Source organism: Typha angustifolia, chromosome 9, assembly GCF_048772165.1.
Source record: "Typha angustifolia cultivar Huaian chromosome 9, ASM4877216v1, whole genome shotgun sequence".
In the NCBI taxonomy this organism is placed as follows: domain Eukaryota; kingdom Viridiplantae; phylum Streptophyta; class Magnoliopsida; order Poales; family Typhaceae; genus Typha; species Typha angustifolia.
In genome coordinates this window covers 10,724,446-10,743,862 of record NC_133247.1, presented here as the reverse complement: position 1 = coordinate 10,743,862, position 19,417 = coordinate 10,724,446, and the positions used below count along the sequence as shown (strand labels likewise).

At 38.3% G+C, this 19,417-nt stretch overlaps 1 protein-coding gene across 1 annotated transcript; it reads right to left on the bottom strand.

Moving 5' to 3' along the window:
- On the bottom strand, positions 1–4,570 carry LOC140767656 (putative disease resistance protein RGA1). Its single transcript, XM_073107651.1, has one exon. It carries the CDS (start codon positions 3,748–3,750, stop codon positions 1–3), a length of 3,750 nt encoding a protein of 1,249 aa, XP_072963752.1. The 5' UTR covers positions 3,751–4,570.
- Positions 4,571–19,417: the final 14,847 nt, after the last annotated feature.

Here is a 19,417-nt window from a genome sequence, read left to right as displayed (position 1 = left end):
TCATACCCGGGTTCGGCGATTGTGTTCTTCTAGAGTAATAGCTGCTAATCTCTCCTTATCGTATTTGCCTATTCGTACCTTAGGGATGTGCTGAATGTTGGGCCAATCCGGACCTGAATCTTGTAGGCACCTCTCCTCCAACTCTGAGGAACAGAAATATAACCACAGTTCTTTAAGCGATGATGGAAGTTTTGGTAGTGACTGGAGCTCTCTGCAGTGGTCTACGTCTAGAACTTGGAGACAACAGAGGCTTTGCAGTTCTTCAAGCGGGAACTGCCAAGAGGATACATCTCTTATATATAGCTCTTGCAGCAAGGTGCGGTTCTTCAAGGCCCATTCTTCTAGTGCTGAGGATCGGATTCCCATACAGCATTCAAGATGCAGATTTCGGGCGGAGATGCTTTTCAATGGCACAGTGCATAACAGCGAGGGATCGTCGATGTGAATATCGTCCAATATTAAGGAAGTTGAGGAAGAGGGATGTTCCGCTAGTGACGTTGACAATGATGATGAAGCATCTGCAACTAAACTGGGGCATTTGTTCACTTCCAAATACTTGAGGGATGGGAGTGCTTGCAGACCCCCTAGGGATTCTAGCTGTGAGCAATTCTCAATCAACAAACGTTTTAGAGCTTTCCATCTTCCAAGCACTTCTGCCGAGGGAAGGGATTTGATGTTTGCACAGCCAATGATAAAAACATTAGTGAGAAAGTCGAGGTCTTGCGGAGCTTTGTTGGGTAATGGATCCAGTGCATCGCAAAACAGTATATCAAGGGTGTGCAGCGACGAAGGAAGGAACCTTCCTGATGTTGAATCGTTCCGCAGTTTCCGACAACCCTTTACCGTGAGTTCCTTGAGAGAGGTGAATTTCCCGAATCCTCCGATAGGTAAATGTGTCAGCTCACTACAGCACCGGATGTACAACTCCATGAGAGACGTAAAAAGCTGAGGATGCAGTAACAAACCCTCGTCTAAGGACACGAGGTCTCCACAATAGTGGATTTTCAGTGAGGAAAGAGATGATGATGACGATGATGCCTCTCCCTGGTCGTGCCACAGTTGTGGAAGAGTAACCCAACTCACATTGTCAATAAACAATTTACTTAAGCCACAAGGCAGATTTGGAAACACTCTCAGCTTGGGGCAATTAGAAATGTGTAGAGTTTTCAAACATGGAAGCCATTGGGTCGCTCCTCCATAAAACTCTTCTAGTGCCGGCATGTTTTCAATTCTTAGCTCTTTCAGCGATGGGAAAACGCAAACCTCAGTTCCCCTGCCAACCGACTTTAATGAACGCATGCCATATAATTGTAGAGACTCAAGGTAGGGTAGCTGTCCAAGAGGTGATAGGTCTTCCCATCCATCGCAATTCTCAAGTTGAATAGATACTAACTTTGATAGAGATTGAAGAGACATCCAATGTGGACTCCTGCGGCCCATATAATATTCTATTATCAATTTCTTGAGATTGGAATGTGGTTCAACAGTGTCAAGTACCTGCTCATCAACCTCAGGGCTTCGACTACATTTATTATATCCCTCAGTCCACTTTAAAGTCAGTTTTTGGATGTGCTCTTTTTCCTTCAAATTGGCTTCAAAGATATCTTCAACCCTTGATACGTTTTTGAGGTTCTCAATACCTAGTTCATGGAGCTCCCGCAAGTTTTTCAACTCCAAAAAGTTATTCCCATTCACTGCAACAATGAACCTTTCCAAAATCTGAAGTGAGGTTAGTCTCCCTATACCTGATGTTTTGCCCCTCCGAGTATTCGGAGTACTTAGGATTCTAAGATTAATAAGGTTGTCGATTGAATCTGCTGGTAAATCTGAGAAATTAGGGGGGAAACTATCTTGAAAATACAAGAATCGGAGGTGGTAAAGCTTATTCACTGATTTAGGGACATGAGAAATATCATGATTAGCTAAGTAGCGGAGGTGTATTAGGCTACTAATACAGTCATCAATGATATTAAAATTTCTCACTACCAATATGCACAGGCTTTTCAGACCTTTGAGCACCTTAAGAATGTCATCTTCACTGGAATCTGAATTTATCAAAAGTGTGCGCAAGTTTTTGAGTTTGATGATCTCAGGTATTGGAAGAGCAACAGAATTACTGATTGATAAGTGACGAATACTTGTAGGTATACTTTTGGGCCCAGAGCTCTCATCAATTCTAAAGCATTCACCCTGGGAAACAAATTCTGCAAGCTCATGGAGTAAATCATGCATAACATAGTGCTCTCTTGCGTAACTCGTTTTACAATCAAAAAATGATTTTTTCACCAGATCATCGAAGTACTCATGTCCTATATCCTCTGGTCGTCTATTTCCTTTCATAGGCTTCCGAACCAGACCTAGAGCCACCCACATGTAGATAATTTGCTCCTTATCAAACTCATAATCTTGATGAAATATGCTACAAAACCTAAAGCAAGGCTTCAAGTGTGAAGAGAGATGCTGATAACTTAGTCTCAGAGCTGGCATTATGTCATTCTGGCTTTGTTCTAGTTCCCAAATTTCACTATTTAAGATATCTTCCCAGTGCTCATCATCTAAATTGTTCCTCAATATCCCTCCCACAGTCTTCGCAGCTAAGGGGGACCCTTTTAACTTTTTTACAATTTTCTTTCCAATGTCTTGCAGTTTGTTATAATTCTTGGGGTCCTCACCACCAAATGCACAGTTCTTAAAGAAATCCCAGTAATTTTCTTCACTCAAACCCCTCAAGAATATAGGTTCCATGGTACCTGTCATCATCTTTGTAATTTTTTCCATTCGTGTTGTTAATAAGACCATGCTTCCACCCTCTACTGAACTGAAAGGTGCTAGTAACTTACCCCAACATTCTCTATCATCATCATTCCAGACATCATCCAACACAAGCAGAAGTTTTTTCGACTTCAGACTTTCTAAAATCTCCCGTTGAAGCAAATCAAGATTATTGATGGTATGATTTTGATGAAGCTTTAAACTTTCATAAATCTTCTTTGTAAGTGAGAGAACATCAAAATTATTAGAGACACACACCCATATCCTCTTGCTAAAGTGCTTCTCTATTCTCTCGTCGTTGTATACAAATTGTGCAAGAGTAGTCTTCCCAATCCCTCCAACCCCAACTATAGGTAGAATGGAAAAATTCCTCCTAACAGATGCAGAACTGAAACTTAGCAATTTGTTTATTATGTTGTCTTTCTCATCATCTCGCCCAACCACTTTGTGTTCATCAGGTAAAAGGGAACTAGTATCACGGTTACTCGTGTTCGAAGGTTGCTTGTGCTTTAATTTGCCCACCAAATGAACAAAATGCCCTACATCAGCTGCAACCTCATCTAATCCCTTAACTATATTCTTCAACCTTTCTAAAGTCGTATCCTTACGCACGGCACGATCAAAAATAGTTTTGAGGCGGGAGGCAGCATGACTCACCTTGCTCTTCTTCCCCTTGATTTCTTCTTCCAGTTGGTAGTAGTCCATCTCATCTATGAAGTCCTCTGCCTCGTCAACCGCATCTCTAAACTGCCACAACCAACGCGCCAGCTCTGGGTTCTCCTCCTTGATATGGCAGCTATCGACCACGTCCATCACTGCTTGGATCTTGGGAAGGGCCTTCTCTAGCCTTTTCAGCTCTGCCTTAAGGCCGAGCTGCCTCTTGGACTGGTCCTCTTTAACATAGGATATGAGGGAAGTGATGAGGTTACTAACGATGCTCGACGCGAACCATCCACCGACTACCGATCCCACCGCCATTGTAGAAGCTCTGTTCCTCCTTCTTCCTTACAACTGGAGGAGTAGAACAAAGAGAATAGCTAGCTCTCCTTCTATCTTATATTTAGGAAGCCCAGTTCCGGCTTGCCGTCTTCCGTTTGTACGCTTTGTGCAAATGCGCAGCAAATACGTTCTTTCATCAGAACCACTCGTACAAGCCGACGTCAAGGATAGTGTCGTTGAATAAAGCGGCCATTGAGTGGCCCTGCTCCTTCCTCCTAACTCCATGATAGGGAAACTAGTAGTTTTTCCTCGATATTTAAGTGTGACAAATAGAGGAAACTGTTGGGTTTTGGCTCGTTCCACAGCCTCACTTCACTTGTAGCCGCCTCCCACTCCCACTCCCACTCCCACTCTTCTCCTCCTCCGACGAACCCCTCGTCCCCTTTATCGGCCACAAGATCGAGCCCCTTCTTGGTCCGTCAACACCACCCTCGGCGAGCTCCTCTCCTCCGTCCACTCCATGTCCTTCATCTGCCGCAGGGAGATCGCCGTCGACTCCCTCTACAAGGCCAAGACCCGGTTCGTCTTGCTCGCGCACAGCGATCTCTCCGGCCCCGTCCCCAACTCGATGGGAAACTGCTCCAATCTCGTGGGATTCGACTCCTACAACAATCTCACCGGAGAGTTCCCGTCCTAGATTTGCGAGCCCCCGGACGTCACCTATTTTAACTCCTCTTCGAACGATTTCGTCGGGGGGCTTGGATTCCGGTGGATTAGAGGGTCTTCGGACGATCTCTCCGCCCTCGGCCCCGGGCATTGATGGTCTAATTCCAGTGCAGCTTGGAAATATTGAGCTACTTCAGGTACTGGACCTCGTTTAGTAATTTAGCTTGGCTATCTAGATATTAGCTTCAAACTGAGAGAATATTACCATTTATAATAATATATGAGAGTTCTTTGAAGTCCATTTTGGTAGCTTCATCAAAAGAGGTCTCCTCTGTCACATTAGATCCATTAGCTTCATTTTGTGTTCTAGTCACTGATGGAGTAACTGCTTCAGCGATGATGTCCTGCTGAACTTCTGTAAGAAGAATGCAATAGTAATCACTTATTGTTTAAATCTTTATCAAGACCATACTTTCTATATGCCTAATGTTTCTGAACAATAACTTCAAATGATAAGAATGGTTACCACTTGAAGTAACCGGGGGTCAATTCTTCAATGTGTCTTCTTGTTTATTTATATTATTGTTGTCTCTTTCTTTGCTTGGTCTTGTTGATTTCGGTGCAAAATCCTTCTTTTCTTGGTGTAGATTTCAGTTGAAGTTCTTTTTCTTTGATAAATCTGCCAAGTGGGTATTGTAGATCTTCTATGTGATATATCTTGCTTTATGGAAAAGATTCGATTATTATGATTCTTTTTGCAGGTTAGAGAATGAAGATATGAGAGAAGATATTGACATGGAGAAGAAGGCTGCAGAGATAAGTTCAATGCATTTGTTGTTTCCATTTCTTTCTTGTGAAAGAACTTAGGAGAAGAGGTGCCTCAAGGATCGAAGGTGACCATCTGAAGAAGAAGAAGAAGAAGAAGAAAAAGGCAGACAAAATGTTTGAAGTGTCTGATCTTTTTAATGTAATGTTTGAAGTTTCTGATCTGTCTAATTACTGTTTATTATTTAATCACTTGTTTTACTACATTATTGTTTAATTACTTATTAGATCTGTTTAATTACTTAGCATCAATATTTACTATAGTGTTTTTAGTTTAATTACTTAGCATCAAATGTTAAATATACTTTAGTATCTTTTTTCTGAATATTTAAACTTTAAATTTAAATATTATGATTAGTTAGAATTTTTTATTGTCTTCACATTTTAAGATAATAAAAAAGTATTTTTTTCAAATTCTAGATCAAAAATATCTATCATCAGATATACCAAGTAAAACTACAACAAGGGTAATTTGCACCAAAACATTTTATAATTTATATTTAATTTTAAACTCATTTCTTATCTTTCTCTCAAATAAGAAGAAGAAATAACAAAATAACAAATATGCATTTATATTCAACAAAGAAAAGACAATAAGGTCAATCTGATCATAGGTTTCCCTTATTCCAACTATCACAACCAAAAATTGTTTTATCCCATACTTTTATTCCAATACTTATTCCTCCTTTTACAACCAAACACCAAGTTAGAATTAGAATAAAATTTTTCTATATTCTATAATAAGTCCTCATTTTATTCCAATTCCACTTTTTCTTTATTCCGCAACCAAATAAGCCCTATACGAAAATGAAAATAAGAGAACATGATTGCTGTTGGAACTATTGCACCCTGCTTAGAGACATTAGATTTTTCCCAAGAGATATGAAGCCAAAGGAAGCAAAATTTATTATAACAGAAATAAAGTCAAAGATTTTAATTCAAAAAAATAATCTAACTAAAATAATATCTAGATCATTTATAAGGTTCAACAAATACTAATCTGACATGAAAAAAAAAATCTAAATAACTAGAACTAATTCATAAACTCTTAATGTGGAGGATTTCCGTTGTGTCAATCTATTTTAGGATTTGATTACTATTTGTGCTTTCGTGTTTTCTCAAGGTTTATCTTAGAGATTCGCAGCCTTCATGTTTCTAAATTGGGGCGTGATAGAAACCTTCGCACACTTCTGTCCATCACATATTGCTCATCGTAGTAGAATGATAGCTCCTAAGATAGTCACTCCTCAGCCTGCGAAGGAGTGAGGCAGCTAGGATACCCTTGATTTAATAGAGGCTACTGCTAGTCTCGGCTAAAATCAAGACCCAGTAGAGTGCGACGTACTGAGAACACTACTCATGGTTGAGGTTAAGACCTTGAGTCTGCATTGGTCTAATGTGTTTTTGTTAAGATCCAGAACTCTCGAATCTTCTTTATTATTTGTGTGGTAGAGAATGCCTTTAGGAGTGTCAACTATCATGCGGCCTTAACCTCGACTTGAATATCACGCCGAAGCCAATGTTGAAATGCTCTTCAAGGTTTAAGTCTATCTAGCCCCTGACTCGGTTGTAAACGTACTCGAACTCCTCCTGGTAGGCTCGAACCATAGTCTTGGGTTAGTTTAGTGAGGACTACCTAGAAATCTTCATAATGACGTGCTAAACTACACACATTAGGTTTCCACAAATTTGCGCCAAACTAAAATGGACGCACTCATTGTGCCGCATGGTACCAGTAGATGACCGTCTTTCTAAGTAGAAAGAGGCCAATAGGACCTTGTGGGTCTCCGGTGTTCCTTGGTATGTAATAAATTGTTCAACATGGTAGATCCAATCTGTCTTTGATCTTTAGAAAATTTAGCTGCATGGTTCTTCCTTGGATCCCCATCTTGTGATATTCTTCATATAGATCCCCTCAGCCTTTATAATAATCATCTACACCTAGAGGTGAAAACGGGTCAAATTAACTCCGACCCAACCTATTATCCAACCCGTTTAGGATCGAATTCGGAAAAATTTACATCCTACCCTGATACGAATTCAGATATAGATAAAATTTTTGAAAAAAATCTCAAATATGGATTTGAATACAGGTAAACAACTCAATACGGATAAGGATACGGGTTGAATAATTTTTCGAATACAGATATGGATATCGGATATCCATTTACCCATGTATTTTTTGAATAATTTACAATTTGTAGTTATTTAAATAATAAATATTGATATTATTACTAATAATGTGCTCTATATGATCTATAGAGATCGGTTTTGCTAAATTTACATGTATTTGACATGCGAATTTTTTTAACTCTTAATATTTTGTGTTAATTGTCTCCAAAAGAAAGGTTATAATTCGTTTAAAATTCAATCCACATCCGTTTAAAATCCAATCTTTTATTCGAAAACTATTTTATCCGTATCCATTTAATTATGATATGGTTTTAAATTTTAATATCCGCCCAATATCCATATCTGAATACAAATTATGAATATAGATATGGGTTAAGCACTATCCGATCTGTATCTGATCCGTTTTCATCCCTATCTACAACTGTTGTTATGGTCGTCGAGGCATTCGATCCTCTATAATAAAAAGGCACAAATATATTTTATAATAACAAATTAAAAATTGCACTTACAAAGAACTCAATCTTCTACGGTAGAAGTAAACATATTCAAGTTAAATATCATTCCATTCGAGATTTGGTCAAAGATGATGAAATCGAGATTAAGTATTGCAATACTAAAAATCAATTAGCAGACATATTCACCAAAGCTCCCAAGATGGATACTTTCACCAAATTGAAGAAAAAACTCGACATGAAAATGGTCTAGTTTAAGAGGAGAATGTTGAAATATTAAGTTAGCCCATATGACTAGTCAATTAGATTAATTGGCTAGTGTAGAATTCAAAAATAATTTAACATTGGTTCTTTGGTTTTGAGATGATTCTTAGCCTTCTCTATGCCTTTGAATTATAGCAATCTTTTCAGTTCTTTAGAAGTTAGAAATCAAAGAGTTATATAGTATAACTAAGAATCATGTAAACTACTACTATATATATATGTTTGTATGTGTGTATGTGTGTGATTTTATTTTATGCCAAGTAAGTGAAGTAAGAAAAGTTTAAAGTTTTTATCCACTTCATCTTGTGTCTAGTATCAAAAGATCAATCTTCTCTTGAATTTTCTAGCACTTTCTCCTAACATAGTCAAGTGCACCGGCCGACCAGCACAATCTCCACCTAACACTTTATATCCTTTTTTTTCTTGAGAAAAGAAGTGGATTAATTAGCCCTCCCAAGTGCAACTAAGAACCATATTTCTACCATAATTTGTGAGTTAGTCAGCTGATTGGTTAACTATATATGGTTGATGAATGAAAAAGAAAAAGAAGATAACAAATATAAACAGTCATCAATGATCGCAGTAGTGGTCAAAGGAACCGAATGTTGACCCTTCAAAATATTCATGAACAATAAAGAGTTGATTTCGATAATTAGGTGGGAGATCCCCATTGACGGATATAAAGGAGGGCCTCCCAGTGGCCGATTGCTTCAATAGCCAAAGTGGAGATAAACGCTATACCGATTGCCGCGCTAATTGGGGAACCAAGTGAGGTGCGCAGCATGAAGCTTGCCCTATTAGATTTGTTGGGACCCGAAAAAGAGACATCGATGTTTAGTTTGAGAAAACCAGATAGAGGGGGTTCCCAGCGGATGAGCCTAGAAGGGGTAGAAGGCCCAGTGTTCAGTGGAGCTAAGATCTCATAACATTCTTATATAAGGACGAACATTCTTTCTTACACTATCATAGGAGGTTCACGGAACGAGTTGTATACAATATTGTTACTGTTACGGTGCTTCCATATAAGCCAAAACATGATGCCAATGATAACCATGAGTAAGACATGAGAATTGCTTGACAACAAGCTAGCTCTAGGAGCCAGGAACTATTGGCCCACGCAAGGTCTGATGGGCCAATGGGCCAGATTTCCCTGACATCCCATATTCAACATTAGGAGTTGGTGGTCATTTGGATTTTTGTCATGAATCATATTTCTTGGTTAAAACCTTCAAACAAATAATGCAAAAGAATGTAAAAGAACTAAATCTAAATATAGATGAGGAAGAATCCAAACAAATAATGCAACATAAGTCCTTACAAGCTTTCCATGTTTTTTTTTTTTGGATTTAAAATGAGCTGATATCTCAGCTAATGGTTACATCACGCTCTTATTTTTCCCACAGCTAGGCCATCCAAGGCTGTGGACCCATTCAATGTCCATCCTATCTGAAACAAAAATGTAGTCTAGCTCCAGGGGCAGCTTATTAGTCCTACCCCAAACAGATTTTGTAGCAGATTTCCTCCCTAACATAGATAACCAATCATTCTCTATATGTATGAAGGAATTTAATCTTTCTAAATGATGACAAAACTGAGTAACAATTTTGGATTATCCCTTTTAACTGCCATGGGCCACTGTCCTCCCCTCTGAATATTCTTATCAAGGTAGCAGCATCAGACTCCACAACCAGCTATCCCACTTTCCATAGGCTTTTCTCAGGCCCGCCTGCATGGCCCAAGCCTCATAATAGTTAGCTGAATTTCTAATCGTCAGAACTACCGTTGCCTGTAGGAATTCACCTTTTTCATCTCTGATGGTGAACCAGACACCTTCCTAATATTCTCTCTCTTTGAAGGACCCATCAATAATTTTCACCCAACCCAAAGGAGGAGGTTCCCATCGCACCTTTATGGTAATGTTTTTCGGTCGACTCACACCATCAGGCTTCTTCATATATTCTTGATCTAGCACAAGTGCCCTCCTTACCACCACTTTTGCCCTTGATTTTTATCTTGGAAAATTCTGAAATTTTGTTCCTTTCAAATTTCCCCAAATCGTGGCCGTGATAGTAGCCTTAATCATACTATTAGTCCTCGGGTCCATATTCCACCTGTGTGTGATCCATTCCGGTTCAATGACCAAGCCTTGTACCTTTCTGTCTTGATCAGCTCAGCCAGACAAGCCCAAACCTCAAGTGCAAAATGACACATGTAAAATTGATGCGTCCCTGTTTCAGGGAACAAGCCACACATCTCACAGTTATCATTAGGCCCACATCTCAGTCCATAGAGGTATTCATGGGTTGGGACACTATTCGAGAAAAGTTTCCATAGGAAGGCTCAAGAGGGAAACTGGCCACCCAAGTTTTCCATGTTATCGGATCTTAATCATTCCTTTCATATCTATTAGATATAAGAATACAAGGGATCCTAGGAAAAGCCTTATGTAGCCTTTTCAGTTCTGCCTGAAGGCCAAGCTGCCTCTTGGATTGGTCCCTTTAACATAGGATATGAGGGAAGTCATCAGGTTACTATTGATGCTCGACGCAAACCATCCACCAACTACCAATCTCACTGCCATTCTAGAAACTATGTTCCCTCTTCTTCCTTACAACTGGAAGTGTAGAACAAAGAGAATAGCTAGCTCTACTTCTACCTATCTTTAGGAAGCCTCGCTCCCCCTTGTCGTCTTTTGTTTGTATGCTTTGTGGAAATGCACACCCAACATGTTCTTTCAGAATGACTCGCACAAGCCGACGTCCGAGATAGAGTTATTACCTCGCTCCTTCCTCAAAACTCAACAATATGAAAACTAGTAGTTTTTCCTCGATATTTAAAGTGTAACAAATAGATAAAATTGTTGGGTTTTGGCTCGTTCCATATAGGACTTAGTCAAGTCCTGTTATAGATTTCCTATTAGTAGATTGAAGTGGGGCCCATATGAAGTATTATAAAAAGAAAATTAGGTTTTCTTTTTTCAAGGGGAATATGCAAAAAAAAGAGAAAGGAAAAGAAATCTATTTCTTAGTTATAATTTAAGATCAATAAGTGTCTAATCTCAATATTTGATAGTATTCACATTAGCTCAAACTAGTGTACACGATGTTAGCCACACGGACCTAGCGACTTTTGGCCGATATAAATATTGATATTAGATATATGCTCTGCCCCGAGTCTAGACTGAGCGAGTAAATGATCATTGTAGCTATTATAAATGAAGTAACAAAATGTTATCATGCAAAATGAAACAATAAAATGTAGTTATGTTGAATATTAAATAAGCATATGTACATGCATGACTTGAGTACCACAAATCCATAAAATATATTATAACTATAGTGTCCTTACTACTCCTAGACTATGAAGGATTCATTTGCCTAACTTGCAGTTGCATGCACTCCTCAATTATCTAAACCTCATGCTCTAAGATCTTTCTCGTACAGTGGTGAATCTACCAAAGTTATGAAAGTAACCATACATAAGAATAATACCTATATAGAACTAAAACATAAATAAGCGCCAATGTCTTATGAGATTAGGTGGATATACTATAAACTCTTCTATTTATAATCCAAATAACAATGATATTAGTATTGCCGGTCTTAGGTGCCACTAGGACCAATTATAGGTACCCCTAATTCACTGCTATGCAAAAATAAAGTTGACTTATAACAATTATTGTGAGTAGATTATAATTCTTGATAATTAATATTTAATGCATTGATCTAATATGGTCACAACTATACATAGCGACTTGGGATGAAAGATAACAAATAAATCCACTTGGTCTAGTCTTAGGCCCAAAATAATATGTTGGCTCCATTGATGGCTTGATGATCGCACGTTGAATTTGAAGAACCCAATATTTTTTTCGTGCCCTTCATCTTGTGTCAAATCTGGTCTCCCATGCAAGAGTCTCATTTTAGGCCAAATATATTGAAGTTAATTACAACCAAGGGCCCAAGGCCCAACCTAGGCATAACTCGGGTTGTGCTGCCCACAACCCACTCATAGGCAACTGGGTTAGGTTAAGACTCAACCCAAGCTTAACTTACCCCCTTCCTCTCTCTTAGCGAGAGGCAAACCAAGAGAAGATAAAGGAGGTGGTTACTGACAATCACCACCAACAACATATGAGGCTAGCTATGCTGGCAACAACTAGTCAAGGAAGGATGCACAAGGCCGAGAGGGTTGATTGGTGTAGTTGACGGCAAGGGAACATCCACTCCATGGTCAACGACCATGGAGATTTCTATTATAACCAAGCAAGCCATGAGGGCTCTAAAGAAAAGGCACCTATAGCTTCATCTAGAGGAAAATAACACAAAAACCAATACAAATACCCTAACAAATTGGCGATAGGGCACCTATGACACAAGGACATTAAGGGAAAGTTTTTCGAGCAGGTGTGGGGTGAACACAAGGTCACAAGACAATCTCTCTAAAAAAGCCAAAACACCACAAAAAAAAAGCTGGAAGACTACATGCAACCAAGTGAAATTATCTCGAGGAGGAGAAAGAGGACTCGTTGATGGTTCAAGAAAAGGGGTCTACTCACACCTACAATGCTCTAGCGATGGGTTTGGCACAACAAAAAGAAAGGGGAAAATGTGGGTGATTACAAGTGGAGCGAAGAGAAGAAAAAAAAAAGAAAATGAAGGATTATTTGGTAAGGATTGTGGCTAGCACAGATGCATTAGTTTTTTTTATTGGGTGTTACATCCTTTATGCACCTTGCAAAAAAATTTGAGCAATGGCATCACTAAAATGTTGGAGTTTCACTATCACTAAGTCGCCTTTCTTTGAAGTCTCGAGGCTTTTGATTCTTGTCTGCTCACTTTTTTATCTTTTGTGCTACCTTCTCAAGATAGATTTTTATAATCTTTACATTTTGATGCCACTCCTTGGCAAGATGATATGTCGAAGTACTGCTGCATATGTGGTTAACCACCAAAGTATGCGGTATGGAAGATTATTGTCTCGTGATAATTTTGAAAAAGTTTTTTATTTTTTTATGTAGAGTTTTACAACATATTGTATGAGAATTGGACAATGTCAGGTAATTTGACCAAATCTCCCTAATTAGCACTTATAAATTGCCACAAATATTGCTCAAGAAGAGTATCCATTTTTTCAGTTTGGCCATAAGTTTAGGGATGACAGCTTGTGGAAAAGTAGAGTTTTGACCATAAGAGCTTGAACAACTCTATCCTAAATTGACCTAAGAATTGAGGATCCCTATTGCTTACGATGTTTTATAGAACTCCCTAATAGTTGGCCACATGACTTAGAAACAAACTAGCTACTTCCTTAGTGATGTAGTATAGCAAATCTAGTGTAAAGGTCGCATACTTTAAAAATTGATCGATCACAACTAATTTAAGGCAATGTCCTAAGCTTTTAGTAAGATTACGATGAAATTTAAAGAGACATTTTCCCATGGTCATCAAGAACGAGGAGCAACTACGACATTCCACATGGAAGCGTGGCGTATTTTATCCTGTTGGCAAATAAAACAAGTGTGAAGTTAGGGAGAAGTTTCTACTTTCAAACAATATTTGTAGATACACAAGGCCTTATATGGCTTCGAAGAGCAGTTCTCCGCTGTGGTATGCAGTGATATCATTGTGCTCTCAAGTTATCTTCTCCTTTTGGTAATGTTCACCTTATTATTCTAATCTTTTTCTATTGAGCATTTATATAATGTGGTTGCGAGCAGTGTCTTACTTGGTTATGCTTAAATGTATTTATTATCTGTAGATAAAAGTTTTTGGAGTCAACCAGGCTGCAATAAATCAACAAGATCGTGGGGGCTTGTCTAGTTAAGTAGTACAGTAACAGCTATTAGCTCTCTTGTATTTCTTGAACCCTTGAGTTCGATAATCTGGTCTTTTCAAGCTTAATTGGAAAAGAATGAAGCTACAAAAATCTTTTGTTTTACCTAAATTCAAGCCCAAACAGGAGTTAGCTTGTGGAAGTCAGTGCACTGTGAGGATAAACTTGAGAATCTTCTTGCCTTGTAACTGTGCTCATCTTTGACGGGGTTGTATGCTAGTTGAGATCATATTTAGTTCTTTTCCTGTTTCAGTCTGTCAAGTGGTAATGTCTCAAGCCGTGTAACTAGTCTCTCGAGTAATAGAGGCAAGATTGCATATATTCTTCCTTTGCCAGATCCTGCATTTGTGGGAGCTTCGTGCACCTGGAGATGCTTTCTCTTAATCTTCTGTCTGATTAGTACTAATGTTATATCTCTGGCATAATAACAGAATAAGTAAATAATCCTCTGTTAGATTTTCAGTGTTGTCAATTGTATATTATACATATATATGATCATTTATATAAGTCTAGAAAGTATTTGGTTTAAAGAATTGCGAGATTAAAGGAGAAAAGTTTTCGAGTTCACATCGCGATCACACTGCGTTCAGAGCACGTTCGCACAGACAGTAACTAGCGTTCACAAGCGCGTTCGAATGTGAGCGCAGACGTTCGCACAGACAAAGAGTAGCGTTCACAAGTGCGTTCAAACGCGAGCGCAGGCGTTTGCACAGATAGAGAGTAGCGGTCACAAGCACATTCCAACGCAAGTGCGGGCGTTTGCACGGACAGAGGGTGTTGTTTCTGCGCGTGTTCGAATGCAGTCATTGGCCGTTCAAATGCACCCTGCTACATTCACAGCGCATTCATACATCCAGAGGAGTGTACTTGCCTGTTCGAACGCACCCTATGAAAATCAAGCCGCCACGTTCGAACGCACTTGGGCCCGTTCGAACGCACCTGAGATCAAGTCAGGCCGTTCGAACGCACCCAAGCCGCGTTCAAACGCACCTACGAAGTTTGTAATTTTAGGACTTTCGTGAGTTTGGATAAGACTTGGATTTGGTTATATCTTGGAGATCTTATATAAGTATTGTGATGTTTTAACTCTAGTGGTGTTGGTGAACCAATTTGAACGAAAATTCTTGAGGCTACATCGCTTCTTCAACGAACAAGGTCCGACTCTTCTACAAAATTTAAACTTTCGTCTTAAGGACTATCTAGATGAAAAATCAATCTTGAGGGCTCCTAAGGTTGGATATCAATCATGAAAAGCAGTGAATCGTGAGTTCTAGCGAGCAAGACTGAGAAGAACAAACTCGTAAGAATCGACGGATTGTTTTGTGAGTCAGTCTTGTAACTATCATTATTCTAGTGATTAGGTTTGATCCGAGTTTGGATCTGTAGTTTTTTTTTCGTTTAGGTTTTTCTACGTTAAAATCTTGACGTTCATCTCTACTTTTGCTTTTTAATATTTCTTTCAATTTTTATTTAAGTAAAGAAGTGATATCATTAACTAGGATTTAGATACATACTGTGTCGGGTGTTGTTTCACCCTCCATCACAATATTGATATCAAATTTACTCAGATTCTGGCATTGGGAAAAAAAAAATCATGCAATGTCTATTTATCTATCTCAAAATATTTTTACTCGTTTCGACTGCACAATCTATTATAGTTTATCACACCCAGTTTCCTAGAATCGATGCATCTACTTCTCACAGTACTTGACAGAACAAACTCAACAAATTCTTGAGATGGTATGTTTTTATTTTAGGCCCATACATGACAAAAGTTTGATGCAGACTGTTTTTCAGCTTTTCTGTACATCATGATACAGCCTCCAACATTTAAAAGCTTTTCAATTCAATACATCCAGATACAGCCCCCAAACATTTATAAGCTTTCAGAATGTGGCAACAAAGATATCGCAGTTCTGGGAATGATGATGCTTTTTCAGTCTCCTTCGACGAGCATTGCTTGCCCTGTCAGCGTGGCATTCTTCTGGCAGGATTCAGTATACATCTTGCATTTCAAGGACAACCTCGAGTGTCCTATGAGGAATCAAGCTCTGTCAACCAATGTTGGTGTAAGTGCTCCCATGCAAGTATCTACTTTCTTTGTTCTGGGATGATTCAAACTTACTGTTCTATTGTCACAATAGGTGTTATAATGATAAGAAGAAAGTTTGGAACATTTAAATGTTGCATTTAAACATAAAACACTGACAAAAGTCCCAAAACTACTCTAGATAGCAACAATAGTTTCTCAATGGCATTAACAAGCAGTATCTTGAGATACAAACTCCTCTCCGGGTATCCAATTTTTGATGTTGTGTAATTGTTTTGTGTCAAATCCAGAAGAAGAAGAAGAAGGAAAAAAAAGAAGAAGTAAATAAAAATAAAATTGGATGATATGAAAATGCAAGAGCCATGCACAGATAATAAAAGGACAATGGGCAGTTTGAGTTCAAAATGACATCCTACTGAAAAAGAAAGATGCAATCAAATGAATTCACTTGCCAATGCATTCTCAAACTCATGTGGGAAAGATTACTTCATTTTCTCTTGAGACTCCTTCGATACTCTTCTCTTATTTCCCATAGCTGTTCTCCAACTACTCTCATGTCAGGTCAATTCAGAGCAATGGAACGCTAAATTAAATATCTTCCACTGCTTCTTCCAACAAAGGATCCAATATATCATGCTATCATTAACCTTAAAGTACCCATGGGTTTATTTCATCAGCAAAGTTACAAAACTAAATTGCGGATCTCAACGGTTTGTGCCATTGGGGTTTTGGATTTAGTGATAGATAGTATGTCTTACATATTAATAGTGAAATTACAATTGGTACCCTATCTTTTATCGATAAAATAAACTACTTTTATTATTGGTGGTTATGAATTGAGCATTTCATTTGCTAAAACTAAACCCCTGTTTTCCTCATCCCTTGATGGTCATCTAAAAACTTACTCCTTCCGTTAGTTCCATTTTCTGAAGGTAAGGAATGCCAAGTCAAGAAATTCTTCGGCAAAAGAGTATCAGGATTCTCTCATGGGGATCCGACGTGTCATGTCATCTGGAAAGAAGGAAAAAAAAATGTATATGAATTCTTGGAATGGATTATAGATTGCACCAAACATTGAATAACTGTTTTATTATATAAATACCCGTCAATTTTGGACTTATATCATAATCCCTCTTGGAACTTACTGACATCCACCTCCTCATCTCGTACACGCCCTCTATCGGAGTGTGATATCTGGGGAAAACGTTGTGAAAAGGCACAGTTTAAAGGAGAGGTAAAACGGTACAAATCAATCTTTATCCAAATTCATAATTGATGGATGGGATTATTTGTGAGAATAAATATTTTGAGGGATTTGGCTGCAACGATTCCTTTTAGAGAAACAATTATCCCTTTAATGTTCTATGTAGTCCATTGTTTGCCAAAGTTGCAGTCTTTGTGAGCTAAGATAAGTACGTGAAAGAAGCATTTACCAGTTGCAAGATTGACAATGATATCAGATATAAAGACCACGATCTTTTACTTTTGAAAGTCATCATGAATTTGGAAGAGGGTAAATAAATACAAGTATCAAATTTCTCACTCGTATTATCTTTAATACAACTTGAAATGTGCCACTCGGAGATGTTGAATAACAAAGTATGTAATAATCATTTCACTCTTGCTTTGATCTTCTCAGAAGACTTACAATTAATTAACTTGAAAAATTCCACAAAACCACTACATGAAAATGGATCGGTACAGTTTCCGTCACTCCAGTTTAACATCTGGAGTTTATTTTTTTTCTAAAGGAAAAACATAAACATTATAACCCCACACCAAATAAATTCAACATCCAAAACAACAATATCACATCATTTCACCATAAAACTGAACAAAATAAAACAAGCAAAATAGTATCACCATCAAAACTAAGACAACAAAAACTACACATAAGCAATCAGGATGGAAGAAAAAAAATTCCAGAGATCAGCAGAATCATTTCTTCTGGTTCTTCTGAATAATTTCTTCTGGTTCTTCTTTCATTCCTCTGCTCTAGAGCGTTCGCATTCTTCATTCCTGCCCAGCAAAGTAACATAGTATTAATCTGATGTAGAAGCTCGACAAGTCCCTTCTAGTTGGGAGATTGAAATTCTTTTATTATCTCTACTAGCACTTGTCTTTTCAGCATCATGAGTTGATGGTCTTTTGGGATTTTGTCATGAAATCACACTACTTGTTTAAAACCTTCAATATAGAGCCATAATCAATATCGGTTTTTCAAACCTAATTAAAACAAAGAAGCAAATCTTTTGATCTGGATCTATCCTATAGTGTCATTCAAATATGGTTTTCATACTATTCTGAACCGTATTAAGTGAAACTATGAAAGCATGACATCAAGCCAAACTATTTCACTACCATATAAACACGGTAGGAATTGTACAATTCTTTGGAATAGGATCATAAAAATCCACTTTTATTTCAACAAAAATAAGGATGAACTATTGATATCAACTATAAGTAAGTTTCTATATTTTGGAAAAGCATGTGAATCTCATAAAGTTCTCATTAGTGTTACTGAACTTGAAATTAAAATTTGCTACATCATTTCTGAATTGCAAACTGGTTATTGACCAAACAAAAAAATCCAAGTAGTATTGATGTTACTGAAACATCTAATGTGTAACATGTTTCTCAGTAATCTAAAATGACCAACTAGGAAAATAGTTAATGAGAGAGAACGTGCTACGATCTTGCCTATACGAATTTAACTAACTAAAAATTTAAGAAGAATGAGCATCCTGGTGCACTAGACTACAGGGAATGCTATGAAGGCACCTGATTGGATATAGAAAAAGAAAAGACAATGGAGAAATGTAAAATTAAGGACGAACAGAAAAATCATTGTGATATCCCGAGGAATTAAATATTAAAGGGATGGTGAAAGTACTCATACCCGGGTTCGGCGATTGTGTTCTTCTAGAGTAATAGCTGCTAATGTCTCCTTATCGTAATTGCCTATTTGTACCGTAGGGATGTGCTGAATCTTGGGCCAATCCGGACCTAAATCTTGTAGGCACCTCTCCTCCAGCTCTGGAGGACAGTCATATAACCGCAGTTCTTTTAGCGATGACGGAAGTTTTGGCAGTGACTGGAGCTCTCTGCAGTGGTATACCCGTAGAACTAGGAGACAAGAGAGGCTTTGCAATTCTTCAAGCAAGAACTGCCAAGAGGATACATCGCTTATATGTAGCTCTTGCAACAAGGTGCGGTTCTTCAACGCCCATTCTTCTAGTGCTGAGGATCGGATTCTAATACAGCAATTAAGATGCAGATTTCGGGCGGAGATGCTTTTCAATGGCACAGTGCATAACAGCGAGGGATCGTCGATGCGAATCGCGTCCAATATTAAGGAAGTTGAGGAAGAGGGATGTTCTACTAGCGACTTTGACAATGATGATGAAGCATCTGCAACTAAACTAGGGCATTTGTTCACTTTCAAATACTTGAGGGATGGGAGTGCTTGCAGACCCCCCAG

Excerpts from the sequence above, each read along its gene's own strand:
- LOC140767656 (XM_073107651.1), bottom strand. The coding sequence starts at position 3,750 with ATGGCGGTGGGATCGGTAGTCGGTGGATGGTTCGCGTCGAGCATCGTT.